Source organism: Hypanus sabinus, chromosome 3 (genome assembly GCF_030144855.1).
Source record: "Hypanus sabinus isolate sHypSab1 chromosome 3, sHypSab1.hap1, whole genome shotgun sequence".
NCBI classification, from domain to species: domain Eukaryota; kingdom Metazoa; phylum Chordata; class Chondrichthyes; order Myliobatiformes; family Dasyatidae; genus Hypanus; species Hypanus sabinus.
Window position 1 is genome coordinate 190,392,279 of NC_082708.1, and position 18,534 is coordinate 190,410,812.

The window sequence follows — 18,534 nt, forward strand, 5'->3', positions numbered from 1 at the left end:
TAATAGATATAGGCCAAATGCAGGCATGTAGGACCAGCTCTAAGAGACGTTCTGGTCAGTAGAGACCAGCTGGGTTGAAATACCCTTGGACACCTCTGGTTGTCCTGATAATGCCTCTTATCATATGTCACTAGCTTCTCACACTGCCTGCCCTGTCCACCCTCACGCCATCCACAGGCGATATCCTTGTGAATCTTCTCTGCACCCACAACAGTACAATCTCCTGCAGTTTGGCAGCCAGAACGGCTAATAATTCTCCAGTTCTGTTATGCCATTGTTTAATAAAAATATTCTGCATCCTCCCTGCTCTTATTCCCTCTGTCCCAGCTAATCAGGATTGGTGTTCCATTTACCTTGAATACCAGTGCTCTTCAGGTCCATAGTACCTTATTACTTCAGCCACTACCACTACCAATGCTTCACTGGTCATTTATGGAGGCCAGTGAACCTACCAGCACATCTTTGGGATGTGGGAGGAAACTGGAACCCACGTGGTCATGAGAAAAGTATGCAAACTGCACAGTGATGGTGTCCAAAGGCGTGATCAAACCCAGTCTCTGGAGATCAGGCAGCGGCACTTTTTGCTTAAACTTGCCTTGTGCAGTTTAATTAGATTTATGCAGACAGGAGTTGCCCATCCTAAACTGCATAACCTCTCTTGATCCGCAACAAGAAGGGCAGATTTTGCCTGTGAGTGGGTGCCAAATCATAAACACAAAATTTTGCAGATGCTGGAAATGCAGAGCAACATACAAATTGCTGTCGAAACTCAGAAGGTGAGGGGCCATGGGAACTGCTAACTGGACCCATTTCCCTCCACTCACCCCACAATTGATCAAAGGATTGTTTCGCTCAAGTTTAACACCATAATGTTCCTCTGAAGTTTTTACTTAATGGTTCCTCTTGGATCACATTATCATAGCTTTTCCTTTTTTCATACTCAGCACGTTCAGTGCACCAGTGTATTGTGTTTGCAGAGATAGGTAAGTGTTTGTGCATCTGTCAGCTCATTCTTTCAGCTTGGTCATTGGCTCCAGCCCCACAGCCAAGCTCAAAACCTCGAGGGATGCTTCACCAGTGCAGGGAGACATCAGAGATCAGAGTGTTTCAAATTTATTTCTGATTAATGTTAGTGGACAGCCTGAGACTTTTTCCCCAAGATGGAAATGGGAAAGTGTCATTTTAAGGCGGTTGGAGGATAGTAGGAATATCAGGGGTAGTTTTTTTTGCCATGGAGAGTGCTGGGTATATCAAACATGCTAACATGCTTTCAGTGGGGGGCAGGTGTATTAGGGACACAAGTGACTCTTGGATAAGCACATTGGTGATAGGAAAATGGGGTTTGTGGGAAGGAAGGGTTAGAATTTAACCATTAAATTGACCTTAAAAGCTCAGCACAACATTGTGAGCTGAAGAGCCTGTAATGTTGACCAAAAAATTCTACTTATTTACTTCTCCTTGCTGTGAGATTTTGCATTCGATCATTTGCAATGTCATCTACAGAACATAAGTTGCTGGGGTAAAGTCTCAACCCAAAATATCTGCAATGTCCCCACCCCAAGATCTTGTTTGACTCGCTGAGTTCTTCCAGCAGAAATTGTGTTGCTGCAGTCTCCTTGTGCATCATTGATCAGCTGCTGGTATTGGGAGGTAATCAGAGCTGCCAACGTGCTCCTCTCACCTGTCAAGATCACTTCTTTGTCCAGTTCACTGACCAGGAAATATCGAAAACTTATCCTATATGAACAGCAGGGGATTGGATTAATGGGAACAGTTACGCATACTTGACATCTGTCTCAAAGACAGAGGAGGAAGTTAGGTGATATCAGTTGGGTTTTCTCTGGAGCGGCAGGGGCTGAGAGGCGATCAAGGTTTATAAGATTATGAGAGGTATAGATAGAGTAGAGGCGGTATCTTTTTCCAAGTGTTGAAATGTCTGATACCAGAGGACATACATTTCAGGTGAGAGGGCATACTGTCAAAGGAGACGTAAAGAGGAAAGTTTTTGTAGAGTGGTGGGTGCCTGGAATGTGCTGCCTGGGTTGGGGGTACAAGCAGATACAGTGGCGTGCAAAAGTTTGGATAAAATTTCTGTTACTGTGAATAGTTAAGTGAGTAGAAGATGAACTAATCTCCAAAAGTCATAAAGTTAAAGATGAAATTTTTTTTCAATATTTTAAGCAAGATTAGTGTATTATTTTTGTTTTGTACAATTTTAGAGTCATCATTAGGAAAGGCCAGGTGATGCAAATTTCAAAGCTTTATAAATACCCTGACTCCTCAAACCTTGTCCCAACAATCAGCAGCCATGGGCTCCTCTAAGCAGCTGCCTAGCACTCTGAAAATTAAAAATAAATGATGCCTACAAAGCAGGAGAAGGCTATAAGAAGATAGCAATGTGTTTTCAGGTAGCCGTTTCCTCAGTATGTAATGTAATTAAATGGCAGTTAACAGGAACAGTGGAGGTTAAGTTAAGGTCTGGAAGACCAAGAAAACTTTCCAAGAGAACTGCTCGTAGGATTGCTAGAAAGGCAAATCAAAACCCCCGTTTGACTGCAAAAGATCTTCGGGAAGATTTAGCGAACTCTGGAGTGGTGGTGCACTGTTCTACTGTGCAGAGACACCTGCACAAATATGACCTTCATGGATGAGTCATCAGAAGAGCACCTTTCCTGCATCCTCACCACAAAATTCAGTGTCAGAAGTTTGCAAAGGAACATCTAAACAAGCCTGATACATTTTGGAAACAAGTCTTGTGGACTGATGAAGTTAAAATGGAACTTTCTGGCTGCAATGCAAAGGTATGTTTGGAGAAAAGAGGGTGCAGAATTTCATGAAAAGAACACCTCTCGAACTGGTAAGCACAGGGGTGGATCGATCATGCTTTGGGCTTGTGTTGCAGCCAGTGGCACAGGAACATTTCACTGGTGGAGGGAAGAATGTATTCAGTTAAAATACCAGCAAATTCTGGAAGCAAACATCACACTATCTGTAAAAATGCTGAAGATGAAAAGGGGGTGGCTTCTACAACAGGATAATTATCCTAAACACACCTCAAGATCCATAAAAGACTACCTCAAGAGGCGTAAGCTGAAGGTTTTGCCTTGGCCCTCATAGTCCCCCGACCTAAACATCATCGAAAAATCTGTGGATGGACCTAAAGAGAGCAGTGCATGCAAGATGGCCCAAGAATCTCACAGAACTAGAAGCCTTTCGCAAGGAAGATGGGCAAGAATTGAAAGACTCTTAGCTGGCTATAGAAAGCATTTACAAGCTGTGATACTTGCCAAAGGGGCTGTCCTAAGTACTGACCATGCAGGATGTCCAAATTTTTGCTTCGGGCCCTTTTCCTTTTTTGTTATTTTGAAACTGTAAAAGATGGAAATAAAAATGTAATCTTAAAATATTAAAGAATGTGTCATCTTTAACTTTACGCCATTGGAAATCGGGTCATTTTTTACTCGCTTCGCTATTCACAGTCACAGAAATTTTGAACGGGGTGCCCAAACTTTTGCATGCCTCTGTACTTTAGAGCCTATTAAAGGACGTTTAGATCGGCAAATGAATGTGAGGAAAATGGATATGGGCATTGTTCAGGCAGAACGGATTAGTTTAGATGGCCATTTGATTATTATTAGGTTTGGTACAACATTGTAAGCTGAGGGGCCTGTTCCTGTGCTGTTATATTATATTTGATTGTGTAAAGGGGGTTTCTTTTTTTTCTTTGTTACTGTTGGGAAAGGGTTTCCTTTTGTTAACTAGCAGGAATGCTAATTTACTGATAACGAGAATGGTATTCCTTTGTAAACCAAATGGGGATTAATGTTCTTTCTTCTGAGTCTGTAAGCTTTTGTTGACGGGCTTTTGGGCAGATCGGCGCGAGGGGGTCGAGAGAGAGGATGCAATGCTCTAAGCTGGGCGAGGATCGGACCCCAAAGGGGGGTCCGAGGCCGGGAGATTCTCCGAGGAGGGGGGGGTGGATGAAGCTAGATGTGCTTGGTTGTCCACTCGGAGGGTCCTGAGCTGTTTGGAGAGTCGAGGAGTTCGGAGGGTCCTGAGCTGCGAGTCGAGGAGTTCGGAGGGGATCGAATGGTGGCCAGAAGACTTCAGTAATTGAGCTCCAACGGTTGTGCACGAAGTGGTTTGGACTGATAAGTTTGGCGCCTTTTCTTTAATTTTCTCTTCATATATACTGTATCGTTATTAATCACTTAGTTATAATAACCTTTATAAATTGTACTCATTTAATCGCATATGGTGTACTGTCTGGTTATGGGCGAGGCGGGGACATCACACAGCATCCACACCAGCTGATTACCCAGTTTGGCGGGGCCGAAGGCTGCTCCCCCTAGACAAGAACGAGCTGAGCGAGCCTGAGGCGACCCAGGGAGTTACAATTGCATTTTAAAAATAGGACTACGTGTCCCCCGTTTTTCGAACATTCGCTTTATGACAACTGTTACGAAAGACCTACATTAGTACCTGTTTTTGCTAACCAAAGAGAATTTTCGCTTTTATGAAAAAAAGACAACCACTTTATACGTGTGTTTACCCTGAGAAAGACTACAATGACCGTGAAACCTTGTGCGGGCAGTTGTTTGCATATGCATATACGTGCCAATTTTTTTCACCAAATCGATTTTAGCTCGCTGTCTTCCCGATTTTGATGTGAAACTACACTGTACATACAATATTTCTACTTTATATAGGGTGTATATTTATCATATCATCCCTGCTTTTACTATATGTTAGTGTCATTTTAGGTTTTATGTGTTACTTGGTTTGATTTAGTAGGTTACTTTTTGGGTCTGGGAACACTCAAAAATTTTTCCCATTTAAATTAATGGTAATTGCTTCTTTGCTTTATGAAATTTCGGTTTATAGATGGTTTCATAGGAACGCTCTACCTTCGGATTGCGGGGGAAACCTGTATATTGATGCTAGATATTGATGAATGCAGAATAAATGACTCACCATTGAAGAGAGATTTGGATAGGTACATGGACAGCTATGGTCCAGGTATGCCTCGATGGGACTAGGCATAATAATAGTTTGGCACGGACTAAATGGACCATAGAGCCTGTTTCTGTGCTGTAGTGCTCGATGACTCAGGACCTAGGATCCCTAGTGCTGTAATGACTTTACTGTGAGATGGTATATATTACCACCAATGTATGTTAGTGGTGGTGGGATCGAATGTTCAGTAGGGTTGAATGGGGTGCCATTCAAGCAGTCTGTTTTACCCTTCAGCCTTTGAGAGTTGAACTCACCCAGACAAATACAGCTATTCCAGCACACTCCCATTGCTTGCCTTGTAGATAACACTGTAGAAGGGTTGAGTCACTGTAGAAAATTCAGCTGCTGGTGTGGTCTACGGTAAGTATGGCTGGTCTGGTAGCTTCTGTGACCTCCCTCCATCTCCCTGTTGATGTTAAGAGGTGAAACAATTTAAGAGGAAGATTATTGGGCGATTCTAAAGAGGGAGGTTTTATTTGTCATGGTTACATTGAAGCATGCAGTGAAATACAACATTTGCATCAAATCAGATCACGAGAATTATGCTGGAGGCAGCTTGCAAGTGTCGCCATGATTCCAGCGCCAACGTGCTTACCCAGAACTCACTAATCCTAACCAGTACATCTTTGGAATGTAGGAGGAAACCCGTGTGGTCACTCAGAGAACATTCAAGCTCCTCACAGACAGCAGTGGTCAGTAATATCTGGCACTGTAAAACAATGTGCTAACTGTTACACTACTGTGCTGCTGTGCCCGAGTTATCACTGCCCAGTCAAACTTGCGTTGTTTCCTCTCTCCTCTCTCCCACCCTCCCCTCCCCCTCCCCCTCCCCGCTGTCCTCTCTCCCCGTCTCCTCTTCCCCTCCCCCTCTCCCACTCTTGTGTGTGTCTCTCTCTGTCTCTGAATCAACCCTTTCTCATTGGAGTGTACTGCATGCAAGGATTTCTGAACTGTCTTCCATCTATTCCTTCCCATTGTGCGTGTGTTTAAATTGATGAAACTTAACGCAATCTTTGTTCTTATGTTGCAGAATCAAGGAAAGGAAGACCAGCTGCCTGAGGAGAGGTAAGCTTCTCAGAGTGATCCCATAGCATTGGGAATGTTGCATTCTCATATTTTATAATCCAAGTTTGTTTTGGAAGTCAGGAAAGAGGCATGAAATGATCATTTTGTTCAGAATTAATAGAACAAAGAAAGTTGAAAAACTGACAGTGATAGAGGTCAAGTTAAAGCTATTTGTACACGTACTGTAGACAAGAAACATTTCATTTAAATTTGCAGATAATACTCAGCCAATCAGAAAGACCCTATTCAAATAATGCAGCACCAGAGAACCTTCAGAAATTTCCAGAATCAGAATCAGGTTTATTACCACTGGTACATGTGGTGAAAATTGTTAATTTAGCATCAGCAGTGCAATATATAATAACAAAGAAAATAAATAGGTTACAGTAAGTTTATGTGTATTTTAAATAGTTAGATCAAAAATAGTCCAAGACAGAAATAATACTGGAAAAAAATAGAGGCAATGTTCATGGGTTCGATGTCCATTTACAAATCGGATGGCGGAGAGGAAGAATCTGCTACTGAATCACTGAGTGTGTGCCTTCAGGCTTCTGTATCTCCTACCTGACGGTAACAATGAAAAGAGGACACGTCCTGGGAAATGAACACTGCCTTTCTCAGGCACCGCTCCTTGAAGATTCTCGGATACGGTGGAGGCTAGTCCCCAAGATGGAACTGACTAATCTTACAACTTTCTGTAACTTCTTTCGGTCCTGTGCAGTAGCAACTGCTCTGCCCATACCATACCTGTCAGAGCACTATCCATGGTACATCTATAGAAGAAATATAATCACTAGGGGACAGATTGAGCAGCCGCACATACATACTGTGCCCCCTAGGAAGCATACTAAACAGTTACATGTATATAAATAGTTATATAAAATACGAACAGATAATTATTAAACCATCAAGAAAATTACAGATTTCCAACAAAGGGCACGTGGCCTGGTGCGTGTGAAGTCTGGCGACTATTTTTGCGTTTCCCTCTACAGCATTGCTCTGTGGCAGGTTGTATCGGATGCCCAAAGCCATACCTGGTGTACGGACAGAGTCCCCAAGAGTAAATACCCAAGAACCCACCTGACACCCGAGCTAGAGCATTCCACAGTGGGTGGCAGTCCAAAGCAAAATCTTGGTCCATTCATGAAGTGGAGTAGCAGCAGTGCGGAGCTGGTGAAGAACAGGGTGCCAGCAGTAGGAAGCAGCGTGAAGTTCTACTGGACCCAGGAGCCATGTTCCAAGATTGTTCAATATCATTTCCAGTACACAAGCGTAAAGGAGATTGGAATAATTGTTACTCCAGATCCAGTGCAGCACAAAACAAATCCATAAGATAAAGAGCTCAAGAATTAAAAAAACAATAAATATACATACGTAAGACAGGTGATGTACATTGATTGTATGTCCATAGTGTGATGCTGTGCACGGGAGTGTCTAAACGTAAGGTCATTCTGACAGGAAATGATAAACTAGTGGTGGTTAGGGGTGTGGAGGCGTGGGTTAGTGGGTGGAGGTGTTGGCAGCCGTACTGATAGGGAAAAGTAACTGTTTTTGAGCCAGATGATCTTAGCATGAATGCTAAGTTCCTGCTCCCTAAAGCGAATGGAACAAACAGTCCATGAGCAGGGTTAGAAACATAGAAAACCTACAGCACAATACAGGCCCTTCGGCCCACGAAGTTGTGCCGAACACGTCCCTACCTTAGAAGATACTAGGCTTACCTATAGCCCTCTATTTTACTAAGCTCCATGTACCTATCTAAAAGCCTCTTAAAAGACCCTATTGTATCCACCTCCACCACCGTTGCCAGCAGCCCATTCCACCCACTCACCACTCTCTGAGTAAAAATCTTAACCCTGACATCTTCTCTGTACCTACTCCCCAGCACCTTAAACCTGTGTCCTCTTGTGGCAACCATTTCTTCCTGGGAAAAAGCCTCAGACTATCTCAGACGATCAATGCCTCTCATCATCTTGTACACCCCTATCAGGTCACCTCTTCTCCCTCACTCCAAGGAGAAAAGACCGAGTTCACTCAACCTATTCTCATAAGGCATGCTCCCCAATCCAAGCAACATCCTTGTAAATCTCCTCTGCACCCTTTCTATGTCTTCCACATCCTTCCTGTTGTGAGGCGACCAGAACTGAGCACAGTAATCCAAGTGAGGTCTGACCAGGGTCCTATATAGCTGCAACATTACCTCTCAGCTCCTAAATTCAATTCCAAAATACTTTCCCATGGAGAGATTTGACACCTGACCAGGTTTATTTCCCAATACCAAATCAAGTACAGCCTCTCCTTTTGTAGGCTTAGCTACATACTGTGTCAAGAAACCTTCCTGAACACACCTGACAAGCTCCATCCCAAGTAAACTCCTCGCTCTGGGGAGATGCCAATCGATATTTGGGAAATTAAAATTTCCAATCATGACAACTCTGTCATTATTACACCTTTCCAGGATCTGTTTCCCTATCTGCTCCTTGATATCCCTGTTACTATTAGGCGACCTATAAAAAACACCCAGTAAAGTTATTGACCCCTTCCCGTTCCTAACCTCCACCCACAGATACTCCGTAGACAATCCCTCCATGGCATCCACCTTTTCTGCAGCCATGACACTATCTCTGATCAACAGTGCCATGCCCCCACCTCTTTTGCCTCCCTCCCTGTCCTTTCTGAAACATCTAAAACCCGGCACTTCAAGTATCCAATCCTGTCCCTGAGCCATTCAAGTCTCTGTAATGGCCACCACATCATAGCTCCAAGTACTGATCCACACTCAAAGCTTATCCACTTTGTTCACAACACCCCTTGCATTAAAATAGACACATCTCAAGTCTTCGGTCTGAGTGTGTCCCTTCTCTATCACCTGCCTATCCTGCTTCTGGCACTGTCTACAAGCTTTCTCTATTTGTGAGCTAACCTCTTCCCCAATCTCTACAGTTCGGTTCCCCCCCCCCCCACCAACAATTCTAGTTTAAACTCTCTCCAGTAGCCTAAGCAAACCTCCCTGCCAGGATATTGGTCCCCCTGGGATTCAAGTGCAACCTGTCCTGTTTGTACAGGTCACACCTGCCCCAAAAGAGGTCCCAAGGATCCAGAAATCTGAATCCCTGTCCCCTGCTCCAATCCCTCAGCCACACGTTTATCCTCCACCTCACTCTATTCCTATTCTCACTGTCACGTGACACAGGCAGTAATCCTGAGATTTTGCTGTCCTGTTTCTCAACTTCCTTCCTATCTCCCTGTAGTATTTTCAGGACCTCTTCCCTTTTCCTACCTATGTCATTGGTACCAAAATGTACCATGACCTCCGGCTGTTCTCCCTCCCACCGCAGGTTACCTTGGACATGATCAGAAACATCCCGGACCCTGGCACCCGGGAGGCAAACTACCACCTGAGCTTCTTTCCTGCGTCCGCAGAATCGCCTGTCTGAACCCCGACTATAGAGTCCCACATCACTACTGCCATCCTCTTCCCTTCCCTTCTGAGCCACAGGCCAGACTCTGTGCCAGAGGCACGGCCACTGCCTCTTCCGCCCTTATGCACCGTTATTATATGTTAGTGCCGGTGATGTGCTGAGCAGTTGTTGACCCTTCCTGTCTGCCACTGTGCAGCAGTCGGTTGTAGACCCTTCCTGTCTGCCACCGTGCAGCAGTCGGTTGTCCAAAACAGCACATCCTGGCAGGTGGCTGTAATGAAATATTACATAGAACAGCGAGGGAGTCCAAATCAGGTTTAATTATGTCATGAAATTAGTTGTTTTGTAGCAGCAGTACATTGCAAAGCTTAAACAATTGGTATAAGTTGTAATAAGAGTATATAAAAATAAATAGTACTAAAGAGTAAGATGGTGAGGTAGTGTTCACGCTCCATTCAGAAATCTGAAGGTGGTGGGGAAGAAGCTATTGCTGTGATGACTGTCTTCAGAACAGGCCATCAGCTCATGCCCATTTAATTTTTATTTAGAGGCTCTGCTCAGTAACCTGCCCTTCAACCCATTGAGCCCATGCCACCCAATTCACCTACTAACTCATACCTATGTGGGAGAAAACTCACCTGGTCACAGGGAGAACGTACAAACTCTTTGCTTTAATGTTTCAGTGGTGATGCCAGCAAGGGACCAGAACCGATGGAAACTGAACCAGCTGAGAAAGCAGAGTCTACGGATGATAAGAAAGCCCAGGGTACTTCAAGTGACAAAACCACGACAGAGTCCACCAAGCCAGATGTAACCATGGCCTCTGTTCCAGAGACTGACACTGTGGCAGCAACCACGACAGGGCCAGCTCCACAGAATGTGGTCCCCACTACTGCTGTTGAGCCTTCTGCTACCAGTGCAGGTACCATCAGCAGCACCCCACTCACCACCAAGCCTCCAGCTTCATTTGCTTCAGGGACAGTGGCTGGCGAGACTGTATTGACCTCTGGTTCAACAGAGTCGGGCCAGGCTGGCAAAGTTGTTCCGGTGAACCGAAACGCACCATCCAAGCCTGCCGTGGTTGCAGCCGAAACAATGGGAAAGTCCTCAGCAGTGCCTGCCGCAGGCAACGTAGCCAAGCCCGCAGAGTCCTGCGAGACCAAGCCCATCAATACAACTGGCCAGGCCACCAGCACCACGACTAAACCACCACAGGACACTGAGGGGGCAACAGGGCCGGATGCAGCCCTTAAACCCACTGCTGTACCCGCTGGTAAGCCTAGCCCTGTGCCCAGTAACACTTCCACTTCCACAGTCACAACAGCAGACTCTGAGGTGGCATTGAAACCAGCTGCAGCTTCCGGCAAAGCAATGGCCTGTCCCACGTCCGCCATGTCTGAACCTTCTGATGCGACTGTAGAGAAGGCCAGTCCTGTCTCGGGTACCATGGCCCCTGCAGGGACACCTACCGCTGAGGAAGACACTGCACCTGTGTCCACCCTCACCCCCTCTGCACCACCCAGAACCACAAACCCCTCACCAAGCACCACCACTCCCTCCAACACCACTGCCAGGCCGCCCAAGTCCATGGTTGTAAAGCCAACAGGCAAAGAGAGCAGCGCAACCAAGTCGAGCGAGAAGAGGAACGCTCCGCCAAGGAGGGAGCATGCAGCCAGGGAGACAGGAAAAGCCGGCACTCCATCACGGGGCAGAAGCGCATCCAAGGAAGACAGTGGAAGGAGAAGTTCTTCGCATCAAAGAGAGAAGGAATTCCGATCCAGCCGCCGGCATGTTTCCCAATTTCAGAGGGACAGGGACAGGGATTACAGATCATACATGTGGAGCAAGGTAAATCTCCCAACAGTCCCTGCACTCCAGGCTGTTGGCTCTGCATGTAACTTGTCCTGCAACTGCCTCTCATAAATACGAGATTCTGCAGATGCTGGAAATCTAGAGCAATGCACACATGCTGGAGGAACTCAGCAGGTCAGGAAGCATCCATGGTCCACTGTCCTTTCCATCATATTCCTCCTTCATCTTTTCCACCTATCCTCTCCCAACCTCTTCTGCACCACCCCACCCATCCACCTGGCTTCTTCTATCACCTCCACCTTATTCTGGCATTTCCCTTCTTCCTTTCCAGTCCTGATGAAGAGTCTCAGGACAAAACTTCAAATGTTTATTCCTCTCCATAGATGCTAGCTGAGCTGTTGAGTTCCTGCAGCATTTTGTGTGGGTTACTCTGTAACTACCTCTTGTGCTTTGTCTCCCTCCCATTCCTCGTCTCTGCAGAAACACAATTTGCTGAAACTCCGTTGCACTATCTGCTGGATACGCACTTTCAGCTTGATGACTGGGGTCATTCTCCCCTCTCAGTACTGAGAAGAGCTTCTGTAAATGATCAACACTAAGTAGGGGGGATTGTCAGGTTTTGAAAGGGTGTCTTGTGAGGATAGGTTGAGTGAGTAACAGTTTTTCTCATTTGAGTGGAGAAAGATGAAAGGTGATAAAGGTGTACAAACTGATAGGAGATATACAGTTGAAGTCAGAAGTTTGCATACACCTTAGCCAAATACATTTAAACTTAGTTTTTCACAATTCCTGTCTTTTAATCCTAGAAAGCATTCCTCATCTTAGGTCAGTGAGGATCACTATTTTAAGAATGTGAAATGTCAGAATAATAGTAGAGAGAATTATTTATTTCAGCTTTTATTTTTTTCATCACATTCCCAGCAGGTGAGAAGTTTACATACACTTTTAGTATTTGATAGCATTGCCTTTAAATTGTTTAACTTGGGTCAAACATTTTGGGTAGCCTTCCACAAGCTTCTCACAATAAGTTGCTGGAATTTTTTCTATTCCTCCAGACAGAACTGGTGTAACTAAGTCAGGTTTGTCGGCCTCCTTGCTCGCACATGCTTTTTGCCCACAGATTTTCTGTCGGATTGAAGTCAGGGCTTTGTGATGGCCACTCCAATACCTTGATTTTGTCCTTAAGCAATTTTGCCACAACTTTGGAGGTATGCTTGGGGTCATTGCCCATTTGGAAGAGCCATTTGCGACCAAACTTTAACTTCTTGGCTGATGTCTTGAGATGTTGCTTCAGTATATCCACATAACTCTCCTTACTCATGATGCCATCTATTTTGTGAAGTGCACCAGTCCCTCCTGCAGTAAAGCACCCCCACAACATGATGCTGCCACTCCCACGTTTCACCGTTGGGATTGTGTTCTTCGGCTTGCAAGCCTCACCCTTTTTCCTCCAAACATTATGATGGTCATTATGGCCAAACAGTTCAATTTTTGTTTCATTAGACCAGAGGACATTTCTCCAAAAAGTAAGATCTTTGTCCCCTTGTGCACTTGCAAACTGTAGTCTGGCTTTTTTATGGTGGTTTTGGAGCAGCGGCTTCCTTGCTGAGCAGCCTTTCAGGTTATGTCGACATAGGACTCGTTTTACTGTGGATATAGATACTTGTACCTGTTTCCTCCAGCATCTTCACAAGGTCCTTTGCTGTTGTTCTGGGATTGATTGCACTTTTCACGCCTAAGTACATTCATCTCTAGGGGACAGAATGCGTCTCCTTCTTGGGTGGTATGACGGCTGCGTGGTCCCATGGTGTATATACTTGTGTGCTGTTGTTTGTACAGATGAACGTGGTTCCTTCAGGCGTTTGGAAATTGCTCCCAAGGATGAACCAGACTTGTGGAAGTCCACAATTTTTTTTTCTGAGGTCTTGGCTGATTTCTTTTGATTTTGTTTGTAAACTTTTGACCCACTGGAATTGTGATATAATTAATTAAAAGTGAAATAATCTGTCTGTAAACAATTATTGAAAAAAATTACTTGTGTCATGCACAAAGTAGATGTCCTCAATGTCTTGCCAAAACTATAGTTTGCTAATTAGAAATCTCTGGAGTGGTTAAACAATGAGTTGTAATAACTTCAACCGAAGTGTATGTAAAGATCTGACTTTAATTGTAGATCGAGTGGACAGCCAGAGACTTCATCCTAAAGCAGAGAAGGATAATATAAGGGTGAATATTTTTAAGGTGATTTGATTGCACAGGGGGATGTCAGGAAAGTTTTTTTTTACACAGAGAGGTGTGTGTGTGTGTGAGACACACACCCTGCCACAGGTGGTGGTGGAGGCTAAAACATCAGGGTAGTGGTCACCAACCTTTTTCAGCCCAAGATTCCCTCCTTCGACCATAGTGAAAGGCAAGATCTACCGACTAAATTGTTTAGAGAAAAAACAGCTCAGATTGTACTTGCAACTTGAGGCCTTTTATTTGGGTTAATTGTATTTGAATTACACAAAATACTTTTGTCAAACTTTCAAATTAAATCAAACAAGAAAACACTAATTAGCATATCAAACAGGCCATAGTTGTCTTTCTTTAAGAATATAACAATACTTCACACCTTTAATTCTAAGTTTTGTTACTTTTTTCCAACATGAAAAATAAATGAATAAAAATTGACTGTGGCACTCAGTGTGATGACTGGGGCTGAATACTTTCTGCTAGTTCCCTGAAATTTGGTTCATAACTACAGGCAGTTAGTCTGAGACAGTCTGTGAGGTGTCTGTCAGTAAGACAGCTCCGGTACTTAGATTTAATAATTTTCATCTGTGAAAATGCAATTTCACAGATAAGTTGACCCGAAGTAGGCTCTGACTTTCAGTGCACACGTGGTGAGATGAGGAGACTCCTCCCTGCTGACAAGCCCCCAAAAGTCACCATCCCTTCATCTTGCTTTAAGCTTGATGTCATTTTGCAAATCAACTATTTCCATTTTCGTATCACTTGGCACACCAAATACTTGCTGGAATTTGGCTGCTATCTGTTCTATATTGATTGGCAGCAATGGGTTTGAAATAAATTCAGCAATATCTTTCATGATGTTTAACTCCCCAAAACACTGATCGAACTCTATAGCCAGTTTGTCTAGGTAAGCACAGTACTGCTCAGGGCAAAAAGCAGTTTTTTCCTTGATGGCCTATAACATTTATTTCCATGTTAGGAAAGTGTATCAGCCTCCTGTTCTTTAAATTTGAAATCCAAACACCAAGCTTGGCCTTAAATACATTTATTGAGCTTATCATGTGGGGCAGGGGTCAGTCTTTTCCCATGAGCTCATTGTTTAGTGCGTTTAATTTTGCCATTAGGTCTGTCAGAAATCCTAAATCCAGGAGACATGCATCATCTGACAGATCCTCGTGTTCCTCGTTTTTCTGTTGACAAGAAGTCTTTATCTCAGGCAGCAAATCAACAAATGGCTGCAGCACTTTGCCGCGACTCAACCACCGAACATCATGAAGAATTATGTCTCCATAAGCAGCGTCAAGCTCATCTAATAATGCCTTGAACAAGCGGTGCTGAAGTGATTTTGCTCAAATCAAGTTTATCAGTTTGGCCACCAGTGTCATTACATGAGAAAAGTCCACGACCTTCCCATCTAAGGCCTGCTGATGAATCTCACAGTGATAATCCAGGAAGTTGGGAAAATCAGGGTCATTACGGCACAGTGCTGTAAAACCAATGTGCACACCACGCGCGCGTCGCTGGGGCCCTATTAGTAGTAATTGTAACTAGTTTATGAATGGAGATGTCATTTTCACGGACATATTTTTTAAACTCATTATAAATATCCTCACCTCTCGTTCTCTCCTTTAAGTGCAAAAGAGTGAGGAAGTCCTCCTTTGTTGTAAAATCCTGGAAAGCCATTCTGACAAATACAACAAGCTGAGCTGTTTGCATTACATCCAGGGATTCATCAAACTGTAGTGAAAAATATTCACAGAGTGACAAGTCCTTTAACACTTGTCGACCCATGTTCTCTGACAGCGACTCTACCCTCCTTGTCACTGTTGCAGGGCTAAGCGGTATATTATGTATTACCGCTTTGATGTCGTCTTTGTTTTTAAAGTCATGAAAAACAGTCTCTGCAGTAATGGCCATTGCTTCCTTCAATAAATCGCCATCTGTAAAAGGCTTCTTGTGTTTAGCCAAAAGTTGACTTGCATGAAATGATGCTTCAATAGCAGCATGTTTTGTGAAAAACAATTGCTGGGCCTTCAACCCCTATTTCAGCTCCTCAACTTTCCTGGCATGGATTGCGCTCTTTGAGGGGGTAGGTGTCTTTAAATTTCTGGTGGTTGGTGTTGTGGTGCCACTCCAGATTCCCTCTTTTAGTCAGTGCTTGTATTTGGTGGCACAACATAAATACACACTTGCTTTTCACCAAGGTAAAGGGAAATTCCTCTTCCCATTCTGGATGGAATTTGTATGTTTTTGCCTTCTTTTGTGGAGCTTCCGCCATGCTAGCTAGCTACCTTGCAGGATATCACCAGCGAGTGCCGTGTACTGATGTTTGTGACAGTCTGTACTTTTATCTAATCTAACTGGTCACTTTGATGCAGCACAAGCTACGCTGAAACCGCGGTGCATGGCGGGGGAGCTATACACACACGTGCACTGGGCGGAAAGAACTGAACTAAAACCCCGCAACCTAGAAACAATCTCTCTTTACAAACAGCTTTCCATAGTGAAAGTATTGCTTTATTACCATTATCCTACTGTATTTATTTTTGATTTTTTAAAATATTTTTCCGGGATCTATTGGGAAAATCTCAAAGATCAACTAGTCGATTGCAATCAACGGGTTGGCGACCACTACATTAGGGACATCTAAGAGACATGAATGGTAGAAAAATAGAGGGCTGACTGAGAGGGAAGGGTTAGGCTGATCTTAGAGTGGAACAAGATCATGGGCTAAAGGGTCTGAACTGTGCTATAATGTTCTATGTGCAAACCCCGGTTTTCAGCTGTAAAATTTGTGTATGAAAGTGAGGGGGGAACTGAGATAATTCAAACTTCGGTGAGATGTTAAATGTGAATTGTTCCCTGTGATCAGCCCTGGGCCTCGGCTTTTCGCCATAAACAGCAGTGACTGGGATAAGGATTGGGGAGTTGTTTCGGGGCTACAGGTGAGATAAAGGTTGTGGCTGTGCTGTGCTGGGGTGCTGGTCAGGAAGGTGGAGCAATGATGTGGGCAAGCTTGTGAAAGAGGGATTCCGCAGGACTTGGGAGTAGTGCCAGATGGAATACAGTGTTGGGATGTATATGGTCATGCTACACTTCAGTAGAAGGAATAAAGACATAAGCTGTTTTTGTAAATGGAGATAAAATTCAAAAATCAGAGGTGTAAAGGGACTTGGGAGTCCTCAGACAGGATTCCCTAAAGGTTAACTTGCAGATTGAGTCACTGTTAGGAGGACAAATTCAGTGTTAGCATTCATTTCAAGAATACTAGAGTTACAAAAACAAAGATGTGATGCTGGAGTATTGTGAGCAGTTTTGGGGCCTTGATGCAAGAAAAGATGTGCTCGCATTGGAGAAAGTTCAGAGGAGGGTTGCAAAAAAGAAAGGGTTAACATATGAGGAGAGTTTGGCTCTCAGCCTGTACTCTGAAGTGTAGAAGAATGAGGGCTGATCTCATTGAAACCTACCAAACATTGAAAAGCCTAGATAGTGTGGATGTACAGGGGATGTTTCCTAGAGTGAGGGAGTCTTGGACATCCCTTTGGAAGAGAGGATGAGGAGGCATTTTTGTAGCCAAAGGCTGGTGAATCTGTAGAATTTGTTGCCTCAGATAACTGTGTCATTGGATTTATTTAAACTGGAAGTTGATAGGTTCTTGATTAGTTAGGATGCCAGCATTACAGAGACCAGGCAGAAGAATGAGTAAATCAGCCATGATTGGTGGAAGAGACTGGATGGACCGAATGGCTTGATTCTGCTCCTACATCTTCGGTCTGAGATGTATGGGGTACTTGGATCAGCCTCTGGGTATTGGTGTAAGTCAGTTCAGAATACCTGAGCAGCTCTAGTCAGCCCTCTTTATCCTCCTCTCTGTCTCTCTATAGTCTTTGAACATGGAACACTTCAGCACGGTACAGGCCCGTCAGCTACGATGTTCTTTGTTATGTGCCTTGTCCTGGCTGTAACTGCATTGATTATCACCAGCACCTTCCTTTCCTCACCTCCCTATCCTGCCATACTGCCGTAATACCATTCAGGTGAATCGTACCTCTAGTTCACGGACCGCGTTCACAAAACTTTCGAATAAAATGTTGCCTCACTGCCTCAAGTGCCTGTGGGAAATAATGATCCAACTTCTTCTATTTTTCAGACCTCCTCAGACAGAAACAGTAAGGACCGCAGGACCAGCAGCAGAAATCCAAAGAGAGAAGCGGTAAATTCCCTTTCTCAAGGTTTTCTCTCTCCTCACACTCCCCTTGCTTTAATCATAGAGCATTACAGCACAGAAACGCGCACTTCAGCTCATCTAGTCTTTGCCTAATCTTATCGCCCTGCATGTAGACCGTTCCTCCCTGGCTTCCCCACCCTTTGCCCTCCCTGGCTCCATGCCCTTCTTTTAACTGTTTCTTCTCTCCCTACCTGGATCATCCTTCCTCCTCCCACTGATCTCTCTCTTTTCCCCCTCCACTCCCACTTGAACATGTACAATTTCTCCCCGTCTCCATATGTCCCCTCCACCTCTTTTCTCGATATCTTACTATTGATGGCCCAGCATTGACTCGATGGGCTAAATGGCTTATTTTGCCACTATGTCTTGTGGAAGTGTGAAAGGACAGCTTCTTCTTTCACCTCCCTTTTACAGTCTCTTAACACTTCCTCTTTCAGAACCCTAGGGTGCAGTTCGTCTGGTCTGGGGGCCTTCAGTACCTTTAGGTCTTCCAGCTTCTTGAGCACCTTCTCCCTTGTAATAGTAACTCTGCTCACTTCTCTTCCTTTACACACTACATCTGGCACACTGCTAGTGTCTTCCAGAGTGAAGACTGATGCAAGATACTCATTTAGTTCATCTGCCATCTTACATACTTGAAAGTGCTTTCACTATCCACTTTGATATTATTTGCCAACTTGTTTCCATATTTCATCTTTTCCCTTTTAATGATTCTTTTCATTGCTCTCTGTTGCCTTTTAAAAACTTCTCAATCCT

The 18,534-nt window shown here is 44.2% G+C and overlaps 1 protein-coding gene across 1 annotated transcript in view; it reads left to right on the forward strand.

The window, feature by feature from the left end:
• The window catches only part of znf638 (zinc finger protein 638), a 113,336-nt gene that overhangs the window by 86,597 nt on the left and 8,205 nt on the right, over positions 1-18,534 (forward strand). Inside the window, exons 18-20 of the mRNA XM_059963493.1 lie at positions 6,047-6,081; positions 10,187-11,351; positions 17,701-17,763. Coding sequence (XP_059819476.1) covers positions 6,047-6,081; positions 10,187-11,351; positions 17,701-17,763 — 1,263 coding nt within the window. The remainder of the gene's footprint in view (positions 1-6,046; positions 6,082-10,186; positions 11,352-17,700; positions 17,764-18,534) is intronic.